We start from the raw sequence: 19384 nt of genomic DNA, 5'->3' as shown, positions 1-19384 counted from the left end.
CACGCGGACGGCCCCCGTCGGACGCAGACGCTGGCCTGCGCAAAGCACAGGAGCGATTCAGAGACCAGAAAAAAAGCAGGGGGAAAAAATAAGTTGGGTTGGTTTAGCTTATCCAAAAAAGAGAACCCAAGCGATTTAACACCGAGGTCCTTCGCAAGGAGAAGCTGCGGAGCGGAGCGAGGGCAGCTCAGCGCGGGCCAGGGCGAGCACGGGCTCCTCTGCAGCCCTGGCACAGACCAGCTGTCTTGTAGAAAAATGTGCTGCTGGCCTCGGGACCGCGGTAACTCAACGGGAATTGATACTCGGAGCGATGAAGGTCCCGGCAGCCTGCATCTCCCAGAAGCAGGAAGGAGGAGCGGGACAGCCTTCATACCCAGCACCAGGCCAGCGCCGGAGACCAGGGGGGCACGAGGAGCCGCTTTGCTCCCTTCCCAACCAACCCAAGGAGCATGCCTTTCCAAAGCTTATCTTTCCCGTTATGTACATCTTCCAAAACAACAAAATAACCCCAAAAGCACCTAACATCTACGGGGCCCAGGTAACCCTGTCAAGGAACCAGCCAAGATGCCTCCTCCAGGCACGCGTCTTGCTCCACGCCTGCCATGCCCACATCCTCCACAGCTGCGGTGCTGCCACCGACGTCCCCCTCCCTCACCCACAGCCCCCCAGTTAAAAAGACATTAAGCATGTCAGCAAGACACAGAATGATCTACGAATACGTGGAAGGAGTCAAATGCCAAAGAGGAAAATAAAAAAAAAAGTCCCGGGCTGATTATTTTATTTTCTACCGACAGTTTCAGCCACAATGGCCAATAAATCCCGATTACAGATTTTAAAAACGCTTCCTGCAGACACGTGGACCATCAAGGCAATTCTGGGCTCCCATAACTCCTGGTTTATGATGGCCATACATGGCAGCTCCGCGCAGAGCCCAGCGTTTCAATAAAGGAGACCATAAAGAGAGATTAGAGATTAAAGGACTGACTCAGAAGTTTGTCAGAGGAAGACACAAGTTTCCCTGCAATTGCCACGCCATTTTTCGGTGGTTTTATACCAGCAGTAAATTTTCGGACTGCCGACCACGTGGCGTGCAAGACAACAACTGAAGAAAGGCGAGGGCGGCAGCGGAGAGGCCAGGGAGGACGCCAGCCCAGCCAGGGGCTCAGCCGCCAACGCAGAGATGAGAAGTGACAGGTCTGCTCTTGGGCTACCCATCACTGCGACGGCGCGGGGCCGCGGACGGCCGCTCCGACCGACCTTCCCGGCTCTCCTCCCCCGGCCCCCCGAGCTGCTGGGTTTCTCTCCGGGGAGCAGCGCTGTCCTCATTTCTCCTCCTCTGGCCTCGGCGAGGTCAGCAGCTGCCAAGCGGACGCAAGCGAGCACACGGGAAGGTGACAGACCGGCCATCCCCGCCCAGAGCTCCCTGCCTCCGGGCAGCACCAGGGAGCCGGGGCCGGAGCGCGTGGGGAGCATCCTCAGCCCCCCGCCGCCGGCAGCCGCCTCACCCCCAACCTTGTCAAAGCAGCAGCGACAGCCACGATGGAGACGCCTTTTAAACCACAAACGCCGTGCGTTTATCGTGCTCTTGTTTCCTGGATGAATATGCTGCTTCCTTTTAATAAGCGCTCTCTGAGGAGAAGGAAAAGGGAAAAATAAAACAGCAGCAGAGAGGAAGGGGGATGACTCACGGTGAGGCCACATCTGCACGCAGGCAGGAGAGCTGCTGAGGCGGTGCCAAGGACGAGGGCTGGGATCAAAAGGACGAGGGCCGGGATCAAACGCGCGCCCTCCCCGGGGAAGGGAAAGGTTTGCGGGAGCAGCCGGGGGGAGGAAGGTGGGATGCTGCCGGGGGGAGGAAGGTGGGATGCTGCCGTGCCCTCCCGGCCACCCACGGCTCGCCTGCCTGGGTTGCGAGAAGCCATTTCCCTTTCCAGGAGCCAGCCACTACTTTCCCATTTGGAACAGGACTCTGCAGTTGTTTGATTTCATCCAGCCCCGCGCCAGGACACGGGTGGTGACGGGGACAGGGAGGACCAGCGCGAACCACGGCTGCACCCAGCGCGAGATGGAAACCTGCCCTTTTCCCCAGCACATGAAAGAGCCGAGCCCGGAGCTCGGCGCACCGAGGGGGCCGGTGCCCTTTCCGCCGGTGGCTCTCCAAGCCTATCAAAAAGTCCCATTTACATCAAAATGCGCTTCCAGACATGCTTCGATTTTACTCTGCCCCTTTCATCTCCTTCCACCCTCCCGCCCCACCTCGCGGCCCCATTGTCCTCGCGGTAACTCGCGCGGTGGCAAGGGCCGAGCGGGCTGCCAGAGCGAAAGAAACAGGAGAGAAAGGGGGGAGAGAAAAAAAAAGCTTTAAACGAAGAGAGAAGCCGGAATCGCTCCTGGTCCCGCTCCAGCCAGAGCTGTGACCCCCTCTCCTCCCGCCCGCTGCTTGGCGGCTGCCCCGGGGCACGGCGCTGGCCGTGTCCCCACCGCGGGACGGGGACTGGGGCTGCCCCAGCCCCTGCTGCCACCCGGGATTTTGGTCAGGCTCCGGTAACCACAGATGGTTTTAATGAGCTTTAACAAAAGCCTCGGGCGCGGGGCGGCAGAATTCGCAGTCCTGGATGGCTCAACACCACCCTGCACACCCCGCTCCCAGTAAGGCGGCTACTGGGGGCACTGGGACAGCCCAGTAAAGGGCTTCGGGCATGACTGCGCATCCAAACTGGCGACAGAGTGGTTGGACCTTAAGTCCTTCCCTCTCCAGACCAGTCCTAAAAAACGCCAGGGGGGCTGGAACGCTTCCACGCCACGCCAGGCTCTGCTCCGCCACAGCCGTGTCCCACCTGCCCTCCTCCAACAGCCAGGATTTAACGAGCCACTTTCTTCTCCCTGCCCTAGCAGCACCACAACCTTGCTGGCAAACTTTTTCCAAGCCCCTTAAAAACAGAGGCACTTCCCCGAATTGACTGATTGACACCCAAGCCCCAGAGCGAAACCCCCTCCGGTTACGATGCGTGCAAACGAGGTTTAATCCCGGTCTAACCCCCCAAAGCCCAGCTCCAGCAGCGCGCAGTCCCCACGCCTTTCGCCGAGCCCTGGCCACCTTCCCCTGACACGGAGCTGTTCCAGCCCTCCCTTCCCATTGTCAGGTCTATTTTTAACCCCAAGCATTATTTCTCCCTCCGTGACTTCGGCCGCTCTCCAGGGACGAGGTGGAATTGCTGAGCTGGTCCCAGGCAAAGTGACTCAATCTCACCTTCAGAAGCGCTACAGAAATCGCAGGAGGAGTACATTTTCCTCCATTCACATTTTTCTCCTTCTCCTTCCCCCCAAGCTTTGTCCAGGGCTCAAAGGAGCGGAAACTGCAGGGAAGCCAAACCCGTGTCCATCAGCGAGCCACGCAAGGGCAAGCCGCTTTGCTCCGTTCTCCTCCCCGGCACCTTTCCCATCAGCCAGATTTTGCCATTACCTTGGGGAAAATCCGGCACCGACACCCGATCCCGGTGTAAATCAAGGTCAGAACCGTCACCTTAACACAGGTCTCGTGAGCCAAGGCTCCGATCTACCGGGCAGGGGAACCAGCTCCATCAATATGCAGGGAGAGGCACGCACATCCCCCGTGCAAAAGCGAGGAGGCATTTTCCTCGCGGGGCCCCGGCCGGGCCGAGCGCGCCGGATGACAACGCTTCATTACTCCCTTTCAGCCGGTCCTCCCGGCACTGCGGAGCGGTAATTAACAAGAAGGTCAGCAGCGAAGCCCTTCAAGAATCTCTGCCTTCGGGGGAGTTCATCAAAACAACCCCCCACTCGCCCCCCTCCAGTTCACACAGGGCGCAAACCCCACGCCGAGCACCCCGAGACGTCCCACCGCACCAGCCACGGGCGCTGCGCTACCCAGATGTTCACATTATTTGGCATTACAAACCCATAAATAATCATAAATACCATCGCTAGCAACGATGCAAGAAAGCCCGGACGCCAAAAAAACGGAGTTTATGGCCCAGGTACCCGAGGGCAGCGCGAACGGCAGGGAAGCCAGGCGCATCCTCCTCCGGCACGGATCCGGGCGAGCCACCCGCTGCGTACAACGCGGCCGGCACTGCCGATTCCGGATCGCGTCTCCAGTCCCGCGGCACTCGGCATTTCTCATGGTTCCCCGCAGCTCGGGGGCTGGCGGAACCGGGAGAGCCCCAGCCGCAGCTCGCGAGCCGGCCCACTCCCACGTCCGCACAGGATCGCCCCAGCCGCTGGAGGATGCGGTGAAATCAAGAGCCAGGCCGGTCCCCGTTTTTTGGGCCAACTCCTGAGTTTCGCTCGCTGGAGCGGGAACACACGCAGTCCCAGCGGCAAGGGGAGGCAGCATCTGGAAGCCATCATCCCACCGCTCTTGTGTCTGTCACCCGCTCCCCGTCCTTGTGCGAGGAAACCATTTGTGCTATCAACAAACCTCTTCAACAAGCTAGCAAAGGGATTCTCGCCCCGCTCCCCGACAAGAAGCGGGCGGCGGGGCCTCTCCCAGCGGAGGGCACGGGGTGGGGAAGGTCCCTCCTGCAGAGGAGGTGAATTGGGTGGACAAGGATGAGCACCTGTAGGTATCTTACGGACAAACGTGCTCTTGGATAAGAAATACAAAAATTCCCACTGCAAGACGGTCCGCGTGCCACCATCCTCCACCCACGCCATCCCCAGAGAGGCAACAGGAGGAGGAAAGGGCCTTGCCTGGGAGAGCAGGAGCCAGGAGGACCCCACAGCCCTCGCCCACCCCTGGATGCCCCCACTCCAGGCTGGGGACAGCAGCAGGGGTCCCTGCACTCTGTCACTGTCCCCATCCTGCGACGTGCCCAGGCACGATGCGCGGCCTGCATCCCAAAAGGAGTAAAATCCAGCCGAGAAGTGATGCTGGGCGGGCACCGGTGCTCTCCTGGCCGGGTGGCACGACCAGGAGACCCCCAGCCCCGGGCTGACACCCTAAAGGGGACACCCGCACCCACCTTCCCGAGCCCAGGGGCTCCGCACGCAGCGAAGGGAGGTGGTTTTGGGAGACTCTCGTGCCTCTCTTGGATCTTATGAAACCAGCCAAGGAGCACGAAACTGCCTGCCGTGGGTGGGAGCACCCAGGGCTATACGGAGAGCGCCGTAGGATTCCTGCGTGGTATGGGAAAGCACGCCGCGCTCCCCCGCCCCGCACACGCCCTTGCAGGGTATTTTTTTTATTTTTTTCCCCTCCTTGAGAGAGACAGGCCGGGTGAGCACAAACAACCAGCGCGGCCCCACATGAAGGGGGTAATTAGGGAAGCAGCGCCCATCGCTAACTAAGCCAGGGCAGAGATCAAAAGCATCACCCAGCGTTAACGCTCCCCGGGACTGGGAACCGCTCCTGGGAAGGGACTCGCGTGGGAGCCCCCCGCCCTGGCCACGCCGGACGGCCACGGGAGCCGGTCCCTGGCCGCTCTTCACCGTTACCCGAGGGCGTCAACCTCTCCCTGCCTTTTTGGGAAGAAAGTTGAATTCTGCAAAGGAAGGTGGTGGGGGAGGAACCCAGGACGCGGAGCCAGCCGGCTGGCCCGCGCACCGTCACGTGCCATCCCACCCGCTCCCAGCCACCCAACCCGGCTGCGCCCCTCTCCCTGCCCTCGCCGGGGTGCGAACACCAAGCCAAGCCCATCAGCGTCCCCCACATCCCACAAGCAGGCTTTCCTCCATCCCCTGTCCCCGACAACCAGCTTTCCTGCAGCTCAGGCAAGCAAAAAGAGGAAGAAAATAGAAAAAAGTTTACTGCAGCAACGCCAACGGGCACGACGCCGGCGCAGGACGGAGGGGTGGGAGAGGGCTGGGAGAGCGGGAGGCACGACGGACCCTCCTCTCCTCTCCGTCCGCCGACCCCAGCCCAGCACCGCTGCCCTGCCCGGCCGCTGCTGCCCCAATTATTTCAGCAATTAGCTGAGGCCGAGGCACGGCTAACAGGGGCGCAGGGGAGGGAAGCACACGCCGGCACGGATGCACAGCCCGGCCGCGTCCTCGCAGTATTCACACAAAAGAATAACACAAACTTAAAACCAGAAACAGCTGAAGGGGAAATTCCAGCCACCTCCAACCCTTCGCACCTCCCAGCGCTCACTTGAAACCCCAGCCCGGCCGGGCCCCTCGCTGCCCGGGGCGGTGGGGGTCCTGCCCAGCCAGGGGAAGGGCTCTGCACCCCCAGCAGCACGGAGACAGCCCTTCCCCACCTCCTGGGGAACATCTCCTCCTCTTCCTCCCGCTGCGAAGGAAGCTGGGAACAATGGGATGTGCCAGCGCCAGCTCCGGAGGGATGCTCAGGACCACCCGCCTGGCTGCCCAGGGATGCGGGCCACGCTGGGGGGGACCGGCAGCTGCCAGGACCCCATCTCCCGCTTGGCGCAAGGGGCGCAGCCCGGGATGTGTCGGGGGGATGTGTCGGAGCTCCGCCGCGGAAGCAGAGGTCACTACGGCTGCGCAGAGCCCCCCCAGCTCGCCCCCGCCCCAGCGCTTCCCGCAGGAGAGCGGCCGCTCGCTGATGCATTGCCCAGACCTTCTGCTGAAAAAATTAAAAAAAAAAAGATTTTTTTTTTTTTTAATAAAAAATTTTCTTCTAAAACAATTGACTAATTGGCCCAGCCCCAGCTCCGTGCTGGGAGTGGATCCCAGGCTCGCTCTTGCGTGAAGCGTTTATTACAGACATCAGAGGGCAAGGCCGGGGAGCGGGGCGGTGCCCACAGCCAGGTGGAAATTTCCCATCGCGCCCAGAGGGAGGAAGCCCCAAAAAAAAAAAATTAATCCCAGCCATCTCCCGCAGCGCAGCGCACCCCTGCCCCGGGCCGGGCCTGAGTCAGCACGGCGAGGGAAAGGGGCCGCTCTCCCAGGGGACGCGGCCCCCATCCCGCGCCGCCCCCTCCTCTCCCCCCTGTAATCCCCAGCCCCAAAGCAGAGCCCTTTTAGGGGAAAGTGTAACGCAATACCTGGAAAATTTCTCCCACCCGCTCTCCGCTGCCGGCTGCCAAATTTAAAACATATTTGCTGCTCGGCCTTGAAGAAACGTAACCTGCTGCTTAATTCCAACACGTTTATTCTTCGGGGGCAACGAAAAAATTCGCGCTGCCTCCTCTCCTTACACCCCGCAGCCCTCAGGGGTGGGAGCTGCCAAAAAGCTGCCTGGGAGCCGTCCACCGCCCCCACGCAAGCACCGAAACGCCGGGGAAGGGCTGGAAGCTCGCTCTGCCCATCCCGCTCTGCCTGCGGCACCGGTACGGGCAGGGCAAGGAGTTTTTGCCGGGTGAGTTGGTGCCCTTGAGCCCCGAGCCCCAGCGGGAGGTGCCGCTGGGATGCGCCCGGCCCAGGGCATCGCAACACTCCGGAGCCAGGGAAGGGGCAGGGACCACCACCCACCCGCAGGGAGAGGACCCGTTTCCAGAGCCGGGGTCACGCCATCCTCCCCGCGCAGCCCCAGGGAGGGTCCCCACGCAGCCCCCGGCGCTCTCCCCAGCAGCCGGGCCGGGCGGCAGGAGGAATTTTCCAGCGGGGCCGGGTTTGCGAGGGGAGGCTGGCGCAGGGAAAGGGGCTGGGGGCAGGCACAATGTGTTTAGCAGGCTGAGCGATCCGACAGGGCCCATTAAAGGAAACAATTTGTAATACAACAATTATTATGTCGTTTCTCTGGACTCTTTCCTGAGCCTCTCTTTAAACAGTCAGAGGCTCGACGTGCCTGGATAAAGCAGACACGATCCGTAGGGATGAGGATGCTTTAGTGCCCGCATGTGCCCAGACCAGGCCGGCGCGGACGCACGCCCGGCACGCTCACCCAGAAGGATGCGAGCTCATCCCGGTTTCCTCGCAGCCCTCAAGATATGGCGATGGGATCACCAGGAACACGCGGAGCAAGGGGAGCCAACGGTCCCCAACCGCGGGGCGAGACGCGGGCGCGCCCCCAGCACCATCGGGTGAGGGGTCCCCTCCCCGCACGGCGCCGGGTTCACGTCAGGCTCATGGCAGGGGCCGCATCCTGGCAGCGTGGCCGGGACCCGCGGCCGCCCCGGCTCAGGCTTTTATGCTCTGAAGTTCTCGGCCGCACATCTGAAGAAAGCGGCGGTAGCGAACAACAGAGCGAGAGCGCGCAACACAAATCCCTGGGATAATGAGCCCGGAGGAGGGAGACGGTGGGCTCTGTCTGAGGAGGGAGCCGTGCTTTTATTGGAGAGGCCTAAAAGGGCTATAAATCCTCAGATTCAAAGGCGAACTCCAGCTCTTTCAAGTCGGAGGAAGGCCTGGGATGTGTCAGCTGGGAGGACTAACCACGCCGCGTCCCCTGCTGAAGTGGCCTCTTCAGCAAAGCCGCGCTGCAGCCCGGGATATTACACCCAGATCCTTTCCATATGCCGCCCGCCCGGCCGCCCGCAGGGTCTGCCGCCGTCCCCGCCGGCACGGGGGGAGCCCACCCTGGCCCCCCGCCCAGGCGGAACCCGGCCGCCCCCTGCCTTAAGGGGAAAAGCGCCTTGGCACCCATCTCCCCTCTCCAAGGCATGCTGACGATTTGTCCCCCAAAACCCCGGCGGGAGCCGGGGGGGGCCGCGGACTTCCCCCTCGCGTTCAGCCGCGATACTACAGCGAGCCCAGACAAAGAACGCCGGAGCCCACCACCATCGTCGCGTCCCCGAGCATCGCCCCGCGCCGCCCCTGCGTGCAAACCCACGCACCGGACCGTGCTCGCACGCTTCAGAAACCTATCAAAACGTTGAAACGGGCAGCGAAGAGAAGAAAGCGTGGCGTCCCAGCCTTGCCACCAGCGCGTGTGCAGCCGCAGACGTTCCCCAGCCACACTGGGTGATCAATATTGGCGGTGTAAGGGTATTTATAGCCGATAAGCCGTGAAAACACACGTTGCTTGTGCTGAAGCACCTACCCAGAAGCCGCTGCGTGCCGAAAGCCGGCATTCCCGGAGGACGGGCTCACCCCAGCACAAGGAAAGGGACCGTTGGGACACTCGTGGCCCATCACCCGAGCGGCGAGGGAGGGTAGGGCGCCACCAAAACCAGGTGGGACCCCCTCCCAAGGAGGGAACCCACCTCAGGCCTTCGCACAGCAAGGGGAGCTGGCAACACGAGGAGGGCGCTTCCAAAACTCCATCCCAAAGCAGCAGGGACAGAGACCTTGCAGAGCATCCCATCCCCAGCACCTCCATGTTGGCACCAGCGAGAGCCAAACCGGGCGAGCACGAAGCCTCTCACCGCAGCCCAACCCCGCCGACGGCTGGGCCAGCACGCACGGCACACGTGGATGCACACATCACGGCGCGACGGAGCCCTCGGAAAACCTCCCGGGAAGTTCACGGTCACACAACAACAAGCCCCCACCGCTCCGCGCAGCCCCCGCGGCAGCCCCGCCAGCAAAGCCCAATCCCACGGCCTCGGAAAAGGGGGAGCAGCCCACCTGGGAAGAGCCGGCTGCGGGTAGGAAAAGGTTATTCCCGAGCAGGCGAGCCAGGGTTATAAATAGCTGGCATTTTTGAAGCGCAGCTGCTCGGCTCGGCCGGGGCGGCACTGCCACGCCGGCACCTGAGCCGGGTCAGATCCCACCCGGGGGCACCGTCAGGGAGAGCTCAAGAAGCCGCCGCTTGCTGAAACGCCGCCAGCAACCCTCCCAAACTCGTCCCCCCATCCTCAGCCCCTCCCCAGGAGAGCGGGTGCTGCGGGCCCCCCAGCCCTCCCCGGGCATCACCCACCGCCTCTGCGGGGTTTGGCTCAGCCCCGGAGGAACAACCACGCTCCCAAAAGCACGGGGGCCACGCGCACCCCACCCCGCGCGCACATCCAGCCTAACCAAGCAGGACGTTTAGCCCCGGCTTGTCCGACCCGTCTGGGACCGAGCCCGGACGGGCCAGCAGAGCTTGGGAGCACTGGGATCCCGAGGCTCCAGTGCAGACATAAGCAGAGCTCCAACCAGAGACGGCAACACACGGGGCAAGAAAAACCTTCCGGAAGGACACGGGGCGCACACCGAACATCGCCAAACCTCCACCACCACCCCTCCCGCTCGCCGGAGGAGGTTTCGCCGCCGCGCCGCCTGTCCCGCGGCGAGGGATGGGAAGGAGGAACGCGGCGGAAAGCGGCGGAAAGGACCCCGGCTCTCTCGAGGCGAGCACAACAAGAGCCCCGCAGCACGGCCGCCACATTCCTGCCCAGATGTGACGCGGCGATAGCGCCGAGCCCAGAGTCCTCCCGCTCGCTCGATACAAGCGATCATTAATTAGACACAGCACGGATTTCAGCTTTGTTTCTCCCCACCCTGCTCCAGCTGCCAGACTCCAAGTAGCATGTGCTACTGATCGGTACAAGATGTTTTCCCACCGGACCCCGGCGCTCCTCGGGCAGACAGGCTTCCCAGCAGCGCCGTCACCGCTCCGCTGATTACGGGGTGCCCTGCCAGCGGGGCGCGGGCCGGAGAGCCACGAGAAGCCGGGGGGCAGGCGAGATCCGGAGATCCCGCGCGGAAAGGAGAGGCCGTCCCTCCTGCTAAGCCCCCAGTTTCGAGGGGACAGCCCAAACGCCTCCAGACGCGCACCGCGCGCGTCGTGGCTCTTCGCGACCCCCGTGACCCACACAAAGATGCGCAAAGGCTTGGGGGGGACCCAGTAAAGCTGCTCAGAGGGGACCCCTCCCCACCCAGCCAAGGCCACGCTGAGGAAGACCCCTGCCCCTCAGCGAGGGCGCGGGCATGTCCCTCCCCGCCGCACGCAGCCCACAGGGGAGCGGCATCCGGGGAGCAGCTTCACGCCGAAAGCGCCGAGGTCACCCGGGTGCAGCGGAGGGAGGGACGCAGCCCCCCGCCAGCACCCTCCGCCGTCAGGAACGAGCCCACCGCCCCGTCCCGTCCCCGCTGCCGCAGCTGTTTCGCCCTGGAGAAGGCCACGGCTCCTTTTACAATCAATCAGCCACCCCATCACGGCTCTTTTTTTTCTTTTAAAGGAAGCAGTTAAACCCATTTTATGGAATCCAGTGGTATTTACCCAGCTACTGCAATAGCCGCAGCCCTGCCTTCGCTTTTTTTTTTTTTTTTAATTGAAGTTAATGAAGTCATTCCCAAATCACACGCAAGGAGCCCTGGGTGCCTCTTTCCCCCAGGTACGGGGTAACCTCGCCGCACAACGTGGGCTGGGCAGGGGGGTCTCCACCTTAGCGGGAGTGAGAGCAAGAGCCCTCTGTGCTGCGAGGGTCCCCCCACCCAGCACCCAAACCCGCAGCACCCTCCCAGCTCCTCCATTCCAGAGGGAAGCTCCAATCGGGATGTGGACCATCCAAGCTCGCTTCCCCAGAAGCCGTCGGATCGCTCCCGGGCCCATCCGTGCCCCCCAGCCCTGGGGAGGCCCCACCTCCCCGGGAGGAGGCAGCCCCCGAAGGCTCCGTGAGCCAAACGCGGCTTTTAATTTAAAAAAAAAAAAAAAGCGGCGTGTTTTCACCATTTCCCAACTCCTTATACCGCAAAGCGCCTCATGCACCCACTGGTACGGTAATTAAATTACATCTGCTCCGACAAGTGCGAGCCCACCGACGCAGAGCTCCCGGCCGGCCGCTCCCCTCGGAAACGGCCTTCCCGCGAGCACTTTGTCCCTCGGAAAAGGCTTTAAAAAAAAGGGCAGAGACGCGCCCGGCTTCGAACTCGGCGCCTGCAGAACTCAGCAGGACACCGTAATGCCACTAAGGGCAGAATAAAAACACCACGAAGGATCAGACTTTTGTCTGGTTGCGCTTTCCCCCCCCTCTTCCCTCTGTCTATTTATTTTTTTTTTTTTTTTAAATAAATGCATTTACTTTGTTTTCAGCAGAGCGAGTGGAGCCGAGCAAAAACTTTTATGTAAGGGAAAGGGAGAAAAGCTGAGCTGAAACGACCCGTTCCTCAGAGCCGCACAGACGATGTGTCCCATTTCCCCCACCTCCTTATTAAAATACTTTCTGGAGAGGCGAATTCCAGCCCGAAATGAATTTTCCAAACCGTATTTTATTAGGAATGCTTCCTTTTAACGGCCGGCACAGGAGCCCACCAGGGTCAATATTTCTCCGCAATCACAGCCAAGGGAGTTCGGCGAGGATCGAGCCAGAATTTCTCCCGCAATTCCCGGCTGGCCAACGCCGGCACGCTCCCACCCCACCGATCCCTCGGCTGAGCGAGCAAAGGGGCCGCCAGTTCAATCCCGAAACGCCCCACAAAAACTCCCTTCGGGCAGGATGGGGTGAAATTAAAACCACGTTGGCTCCCCGAGACCCCGTCCACGGGGCTCCACGCACGTCCTGGGGAAGACCACTCAGGGGGATCTCATTTAAACCGAGCTCAGCACGGGTTTGCGGCGCCTTTTACCCAGCAAGAGCGTCCCTAGGCCTGGTTTTCCCCCTTATGAACACGGAGTTATTCCCAATAGAAAGACTGCGACGATGTCACCGTGGACACGCGCCTCAGATCGGAAGGGAAACGTTTCCCCAGCGCCGCAGCTTAAGCTAGCCCTAACCACCGTCAGGAAGCCGTTCCTGCCGTCGGCCGCGTTATCGGCACCCCTGCGATAACCGCCGCGAGCCCGGGAACCTGCCGGCGACGCCCCGGCCGAGTTACGAGCCCACGCTCTGTGGGCCGCCCGGGGGAGGAAAGGGCAGAAAAATATTGTCGTTCTTCACAGCGACACCGCCAAGGCCGAACGGCCCGACGCGCCACACTCTCTCCTTCTACCTGTTGGAAATTTCCACTTAGCGATGTTATTTTTGAAGGCTTTAGCCCTCTTTACTCTAAAAACAAGAAGTAAAGCTTGGCAGAGCAGGGCGGAGGGCTGGCACGGGCACGGCATCGCCCGCGGAGCGTTGGAACGCCCGAAGTAGGGTGTCGAGCGCGCGTGGGGGGATTTTAACGCATCCAGCCCAAGGAACCAGCCCAGCCTAACAAAGAGCATGGCTCTTCCTCAGACTGGAACCGGACTTCGGGCGGCAGGCGGCTCCCCAGACCAGCGTGCTCGACAGCAGGAGCGGCCCAGCGCCACAGAATCGGCAAAAACCGAGGGCAGGAGCGCAAAAGAAAGCGAGGGACCCCAAAGGCGAGGGTCTGGGGGCAAGCCGCGCGAGCGGGACCGCAGGCGGGCACCCACAGCCCTCACCCAGGCAAAAACCAACCACGGCTCCCGCCCGTCCCTCCCAGCGGGGCCTTTCCTGGGTGGGAACGCCGACATTTCGGTCGCTTCCCACCTCCTCCCACCCCGACGCGCTGGGCACCACGTCGGCGGGGACGCGCCCACGGGAGCCGTCCCCACGCGGAACGGCACGCGACCAGAGGGCGGACAGCCACCCAGAGCTCCGAATCGGGGTGAGGGGGACGAAGAAACGCCTCGAGCCAGCCCCTTCCAGCCCACCGCACCCGGGGCAGGCGGGAAACCCACCAGCGTGCCCCCGCCACCGCCTCCATCCGGGGTCCCAGGCCTCGGCGATTTAATAAAAAGGCAAGCGGGCCCGGGCGACGCGGCGTCCCCCACCACCTCGCCAAAGCCGTCGCCACCTCCAGCCGCCCTTTTCCAACTTAAAAAACAATGAGATTTTTCCGGAACGGATTCGCCTCCTCCTGTCGCCAGCTTCCCAAACCCAACGGATCGATTCCCGAGGGCCAAGGCTCTTCTTCCCTGTTCGGCCCAAGCCGCGGGACGCGTCTCCGGGAGGAAGGAGAGGAAACCCACCCCGAGAAGGGGGACGCGCCGGGGGCCGCCAGCGCCTGCCAAGCTGCTCGTCCCCCTCCCCAAAATAGAAATAAACGTGGGGTGGTGATACAAGTGCCTAAGCGGGACGGGTGTCCACATCGTTTCGGTTCTCTGCGCTCCTCGAAAACTCCTTTTTTTTTTTAGAAATGGGTTGGGTGGGGAGGAAAATCAGGCTAAAAGCAGATTTATTTTTTTTTTCTTAACCCGCCAAGGGGCTAAGATAAACAAACACTCTGCGATCGACAAGATAAAGGACAGCGAGAGGGCTACCAAACCCAACACCGCCCCGGCACCACCACCCCCTCCTCCTCCTCGCCCTTCATCCCGGGAGAAGCCCCACGCATTGTTCCCGCACCTCACCCGGGCACAGGCACGTACGCACGCACCCCCCCGACCCCCCCGCACACAAATATACACGTACAGATAATTTCGGGGTGCACGCAGCGCGGCACGGCACTCAGCCTCCCCCCCGGCTTTGTTCCGACCCGGCCCGGGGGGTCCCACCGCCGGCCGACCGCCCCCCCCACCCGCCTTCCTCCTGCTTTTAGACCAGAAAGCCCAGGAAAAAAAAATTTAAAAAAAAATCGTAAAAAGATAATAAATCCAACTCTAGCGTCGGCGCGGTGGAGGGGAGCGGCGGCCCCTCAGCACCCTCCGGAGAGCGGCCAGGCTCCCCAAATCCCGGGGGGAGAAGGAAAAATTGTAAAGGTGAAAAAAAAAAGAAAAATTAATTTAAAAATCAAAAAATAAAACAGATTTTTTAAAATCCCCGAAGATTTAAAGAGAAGGAAATCTTTAAGAAGCGAAATGCGTTTTAAAAATGGGAAAAATGAAAATGAGAAGCACGTTAAAAATAAAAAAAAAAAACCCAGAAGGTGCCGCCGGCAGCCGCGGGGCTCGGCCGGCTCCGTGCTCCAGCCGGGGTTCGCTCCTCTCCGTCCGCCGCCCGCAGCCTCCAGCCGCTCTTCGCCTTTTTTTCCTTACAAATCCTGCGGTTTCGGTTAATTTTTTTTTTTTTTTTTTTACATTTTCCCATTTTCACGGTTTTTCCGCTTTTTTTTTTTTTCTCCGTTTTGCCACAGGCGCGTTCCTCCACCCCCCCCCCACCCCCCCCCCACCAAACACTCCCGTTCCCCCCCGCGCCCCCTCCGCCCCCACGTACTTGGGGTTCCCGGAGCTCCAGGAGACCGGTTCCAGGCTTTTGGCGAGCGGCGCGGCCAAACGGCACAGGGCGAGGAAGACGCCCAACCACCACCGCCGCCCGCCGCGGGGCCGCGCCATCGTCCCTCGGCGGCGGGACGGGACGGGCGTCAGGCGCCCATGCCGCTTCCCCGCCGCCTATCCTCCGTCTGCCCTGCCCGCCCCGCCGCCGCCGCCGCCGCCGTCCCCTCCCGCACACAGCGGCACCGCCCGCCGCGACGACGGCTCTACTCCTCCGCGCAGGCAAAAGGAACGGGCAGCCCTCAACGGAGCGGCCAATGGCTGTGCGGCGAAGGGGGGGGGCCTTGCGGGGCGGCGGCACGCCCACTTTCGGTTCTTAAAGGGCGCGCGTACCTTTTCTTTTAATTTTTTTTTTTCTTCACCCTAATTTTATCCCTCGCACTCGAGCGGGGTGGGGGGGGGACGGGGATGGGGATGGGGCGGCGGGGCGCCGGGGCGCCCCGCCGCCCCATCCCCATCCCCGTCCCCCCCCGCCCCAGCTTCTCCCGCCATTCAGCCGCGAGCCAACAGCGCCCCCTAGCGGACGCCGGTGGCCCCGCCCCTGCCCGCAAATGGCGAGGGGATACCGGTTGGGCCGGCCCCGGTTTGGGCTGATTTACCCTCAAATACTTAAAAAAAAAAAAAATCACTTTTTGGAAGTTTTTTTGAGATTTTGCGGGGTTTTTTTTTTTGAGATTTTGTGGCTTTTTAAGATTTTGTGCCTTTTTTTAAGATTTTGTGCCTTTTTTTGAGATTTTGTGGCTTTTTGGAGTTTTTTTTTAATTTTGGGGGAGATTTTTGGCTCTTTTCGGCAGGTTTATTGCAAGTTTTTGGGCAGTTGGTTGGATTTGGCGGGACTTTTTTTTCATTTTTCTGGAACGTTTTTGAAGTTTTTTCAGGTCTTTTTTATTTTTTGAGGATTTTTTTTTTTAGTTTTATTTGGAGATTGTTTGAAGTTTTTTGGTAGTTTTGAGGTTTGTTTGGAGGTTCTGGGGTTTTTTGAATTTTTTGGGAGTTTTTTGAAGTTTTTGAGTAGTTTTTGGATTTGTTTGGAGATTTGGGGGGGGTTGTTTGAGTTTATTAAAGGGGTTTTTTTAAGTTTTTTTCAGTTTTTTTTTTAGTTTTTTGAAGTTTTTTGACTTTTTTTAGTTTTTTTTTTTTATTTTGGAGGGAAAAAAAACCCAAAGTCCAGAATCATTTTGTTTTCTTTTAAGAAATTCTTTTTAAAACTCCAGAGTCAGTTCACTTTCTGTTTCAAAAATGTTAAAAAAAAAAACCTCTGGAGTTAGTTCAAGTTCTATTAATAAAATAAAAAAAAATAAAACCGATTGTGGAATCAGTTCACTTTCTATTAATAAAATTTACAAAAAAAATACCGTAAGTTGGTTCGCCTTCCGTTACGAGAATAAAAAGCCAGCCCCTCTGCAGTCAGTTTCATTTGTAGGAAGCAAATCAAGCAGCTCAGGAGTCACTTCACTTTCTCTTACAAAAATAAATAAAAACCCCCAGAGTCAGTTCTCTTCCTGCTGAGAAAATTTAAAATAAAGCTCGAGTCAGTTCACTTTGCACCACAAAAAAAAAAAAAAAAAAAATTAAAAAACTCTCTGGAGCCGGTTTAATTTCTAGTAAGAAAATTTTTTAAAACTGCTCCGGAGTCAGGTTGATTTTTGTCACGAAAATTTAAAAATGCACTCTGGAGCCTGTTAGCTTTTTATTAAGAAAATTTAAAAAAAAAACCTCAAATCAGTTCGCTTTCTGTGACAAAACTGGAAACCCCCTCAGCTCACTGTCACCGAGCGAAAAGGGGAGCGCCCGCGCTTTGCAGCGCCCCGAGACGCGGTGCCCCACGTTCCTTTTTAATTTATCCGTCTCCACGTCGCTCCTCCGGCACCTCGCCCGGCAAACCCTGCCGGCAAATTTGGGTGAAATCTGCTGGGTTTCCGCACTTTGCAACAAAATCACAACGTGGGCTCTGCCAACGGCCCTCGTTAGAAAGGAAAACACTCGAGGAAGGAGGAAAATCCCAAAATATTGTCTGGGGGTGTTGGAGGGAGGACCGAGGGTCCCACGGCCGGGAAAGGGGGCAGTGGTCCCCGTTTCTGCCATCCCTGCTCCATCGTCCCTGCCGGGTTGCCATGGCGACGCGGGCTCAGGTGGGGATGCCGAGCCCAGGAACCCTCCGGAAGGAGGATGCCGCGCCACACGCCCCGTCCCCAGACAGTCCCGGAGGCGGAGGGAGAGGGAGGCGAGATCCCTTTAGGATCGCTTTGGGATGGCCTCCCACCAGCGGAGACCAGTTTGGGTGCCGGTGCATCCCGGGGATGTGGGAGCCGGCGTGCCAGCGCCGCGGGTCGCCCTGTGCGCGTGAGGTGGGAAAGGCGCTGCGGCGCGGGGAGAGGCCTCGAGGAGGTGGGCGTCGCTTTGGGGGAGCGGGAAAAGCCCTTCCCAGCATCGCTCCTACGGCCGGGAACACCCACCCAGTAAAGTCACTCACGGACAAAATCCCGCTTTTCCCACCTGGAAACCGGTGGTGCCAAACCAGGCCGATTCCTCGGACGGTTTGGGGTAAAACCCAGGGAGAACAGGCACGGAGGCAGCGCATATGGAGGGCGCGCGCGGGGAGAGCGTGCAGGGCTGGGGCCCACCTGCCAGCAGCACCCGCCGAAGCTCAGGCGCTGCGCCGGCCGGGAGCCACCGGTGTCCCGCCGAGCCGGCCGCGGCCCCCCGCTCATCCCGAGGGCTCCGGCGCCCTCCACCGCCGTGCCGTCCATCACATCCTCCTGCGGCGCGGCAGCGTGACACAGCTCTGGGCTCGGCCCGCGCTCCGGCCGCCTTTGGCGTCCTCAGCAGCGTATTGAAATGGCTGCAGGTGTCACGAGTTTCAGAGGACTCAGCAATTTCTGGAGGTGAATCCCCCACATTTCCCACCTGTTTCTCCGTCGTTCCCAAAACGCTTCATCCTAAAGGGACAAGGCGAGAAAGAAGTTATCGTACCCACTTTGGTCAGACCCAGCGTCGCCCCCGATCTCAGCGGCTCTTCGGCAGCTCGCCGTCACCCACCCTCCTCCCGAGGAGCCGTGGCGCGGGGCTCCTTACCGCGCGCGGTCACACCCTCGTCAAACGATGATCCGCGTCCCCAAGCGCATCCCGCAGCCACTCCAGATTTAAATTACCTGGGAAACGTTACAGCGAGAGAGCAGTGGGATGAAACGGAGCAAAAAGGAAAATTTAGGCTGAACGCCGGGGAAAAAAAAATGCTTAGTGCTGAAATCTGTTCAGCTGTGGGCTGGCTCCCCCGGGGAAGCGCGGGAGTTATTTAAAACTCACCTAAATAACAAAATCGGTGGGGGAACAAGCTTCCCTCATCCCAAGGGCACGGGCGCCGCGGGACCTGGTAGGTTTTCCCCCGTAACTGTTTTCTGGGATGAAACGGATGAGATCCCAGCAGGCCAGCACGCGCATCCCGGACGGCTTTGCGGAGAGGAAAAAGTGGGGCCTTGAGGGGAGCCAGCCAAAATTCGTGGTTAATCCACCCTTTCTTTAAAAAAATAAAAGGGTTTTTGAAACACCGGGGCGTCGTAGCTATTAAACAGCAAACGGCCCGGAGCCGCGGGTGCCAGAGAGCCCGCGCCGCGCTGCCGAATGCGAGGATCGAGCGCGGAAACGAAGGTGATGTCAAGGATTCGCCTTCGCCGTGATTTATCCCGTCATTCCTGCGCTGCCGCTCCTGGAAACTTGCACCTCCTGCAGATGTGCTGGCTGATTAAAATGACGCAACGTAGGCGCTGGCTCTGCAACGCGATTTCGGTTTACAAAGCTCCTAATTCTCACCGAAAATCCGCCACGGCTGCCCGCGGCCCGGCCGCCGTCGCCTCCCGCCCCGGGCGCGTGCCGGGGAGGAGCGGGGCGAGCCGAGGGGGGCAAGGATGGAGCGGGGTGACGCGGCAGCGCGGGGCGGTGGGGTTCCCTGAGGGGCGTTAAAATCTGTAACCAGTTTTCAGAGCAGCAGTAACGAAGGCGTTACAAGCTGCAACCGCCTGGAAAAAAACAAAAAAACAAGGTTGTTTTATCGCTTTGGAGGTGGCCACTCATGGATTTGAGGTTAAAAAAAAATAATAATAAAAGAAAAACATAATCTCTACGAGGAAAATAAAATGTAAAAGGCAACCGAACGAGGGCCGGGCCAGGGGCGGAAAGCGGGAGCCGGGTGCACAGCCGCAGGCAGCGAACGCGATTCGGGAAAGCACTTAGCATTGTCCGTGTCCGGCCGTTCCCCGCCTGCGCCGGGCGCTTTAATGGAACCGGGGCTTAATGCCGCGGCGTCTTCCGTGGGGCCGCTCTCTTTCCTCAGGAGCTCTGGGGAGGAAAGAATATCGGTTTAAATTAACGAGGCCTCGGCCGCTGCTGGGCCCGCGCATCCCTCGCGCTCCTCCTCGGGGCAGGACCGGTCCTTTC

The 19384-nt window shown here is 60.0% G+C and overlaps 1 protein-coding gene across 1 annotated transcript in view; it reads right to left on the bottom strand.

Annotated features, from left to right (window-relative positions):
* The window catches only part of EFNB1 (ephrin B1), a 43152-nt gene extending 28014 nt beyond the window's left edge, over positions 1–15138 (bottom strand). Inside the window, exon 1 of the mRNA XM_086756521.1 lies at positions 14892–15138. Coding sequence (XP_086612647.1) covers positions 14892–15010 — 119 coding nt within the window. The 5' untranslated portion in view covers positions 15011–15138. The remainder of the gene's footprint in view (positions 1–14891) is intronic.
* Between the last annotated feature and the right edge of the window lie 4246 nt (positions 15139–19384).

The sequence above is a fragment of the Chlamydotis macqueenii genome, chromosome 11, assembly GCF_036417535.1.
Source record: "Chlamydotis macqueenii isolate bChlMac1 chromosome 11, bChlMac1.mat, whole genome shotgun sequence".
Taxonomy (NCBI): Eukaryota; Metazoa; Chordata; class Aves; order Otidiformes; family Otididae; genus Chlamydotis; species Chlamydotis macqueenii.
Note: the sequence above shows the minus strand (reverse complement) of the source record. Positions and strands in the feature narration are given on the sequence as shown.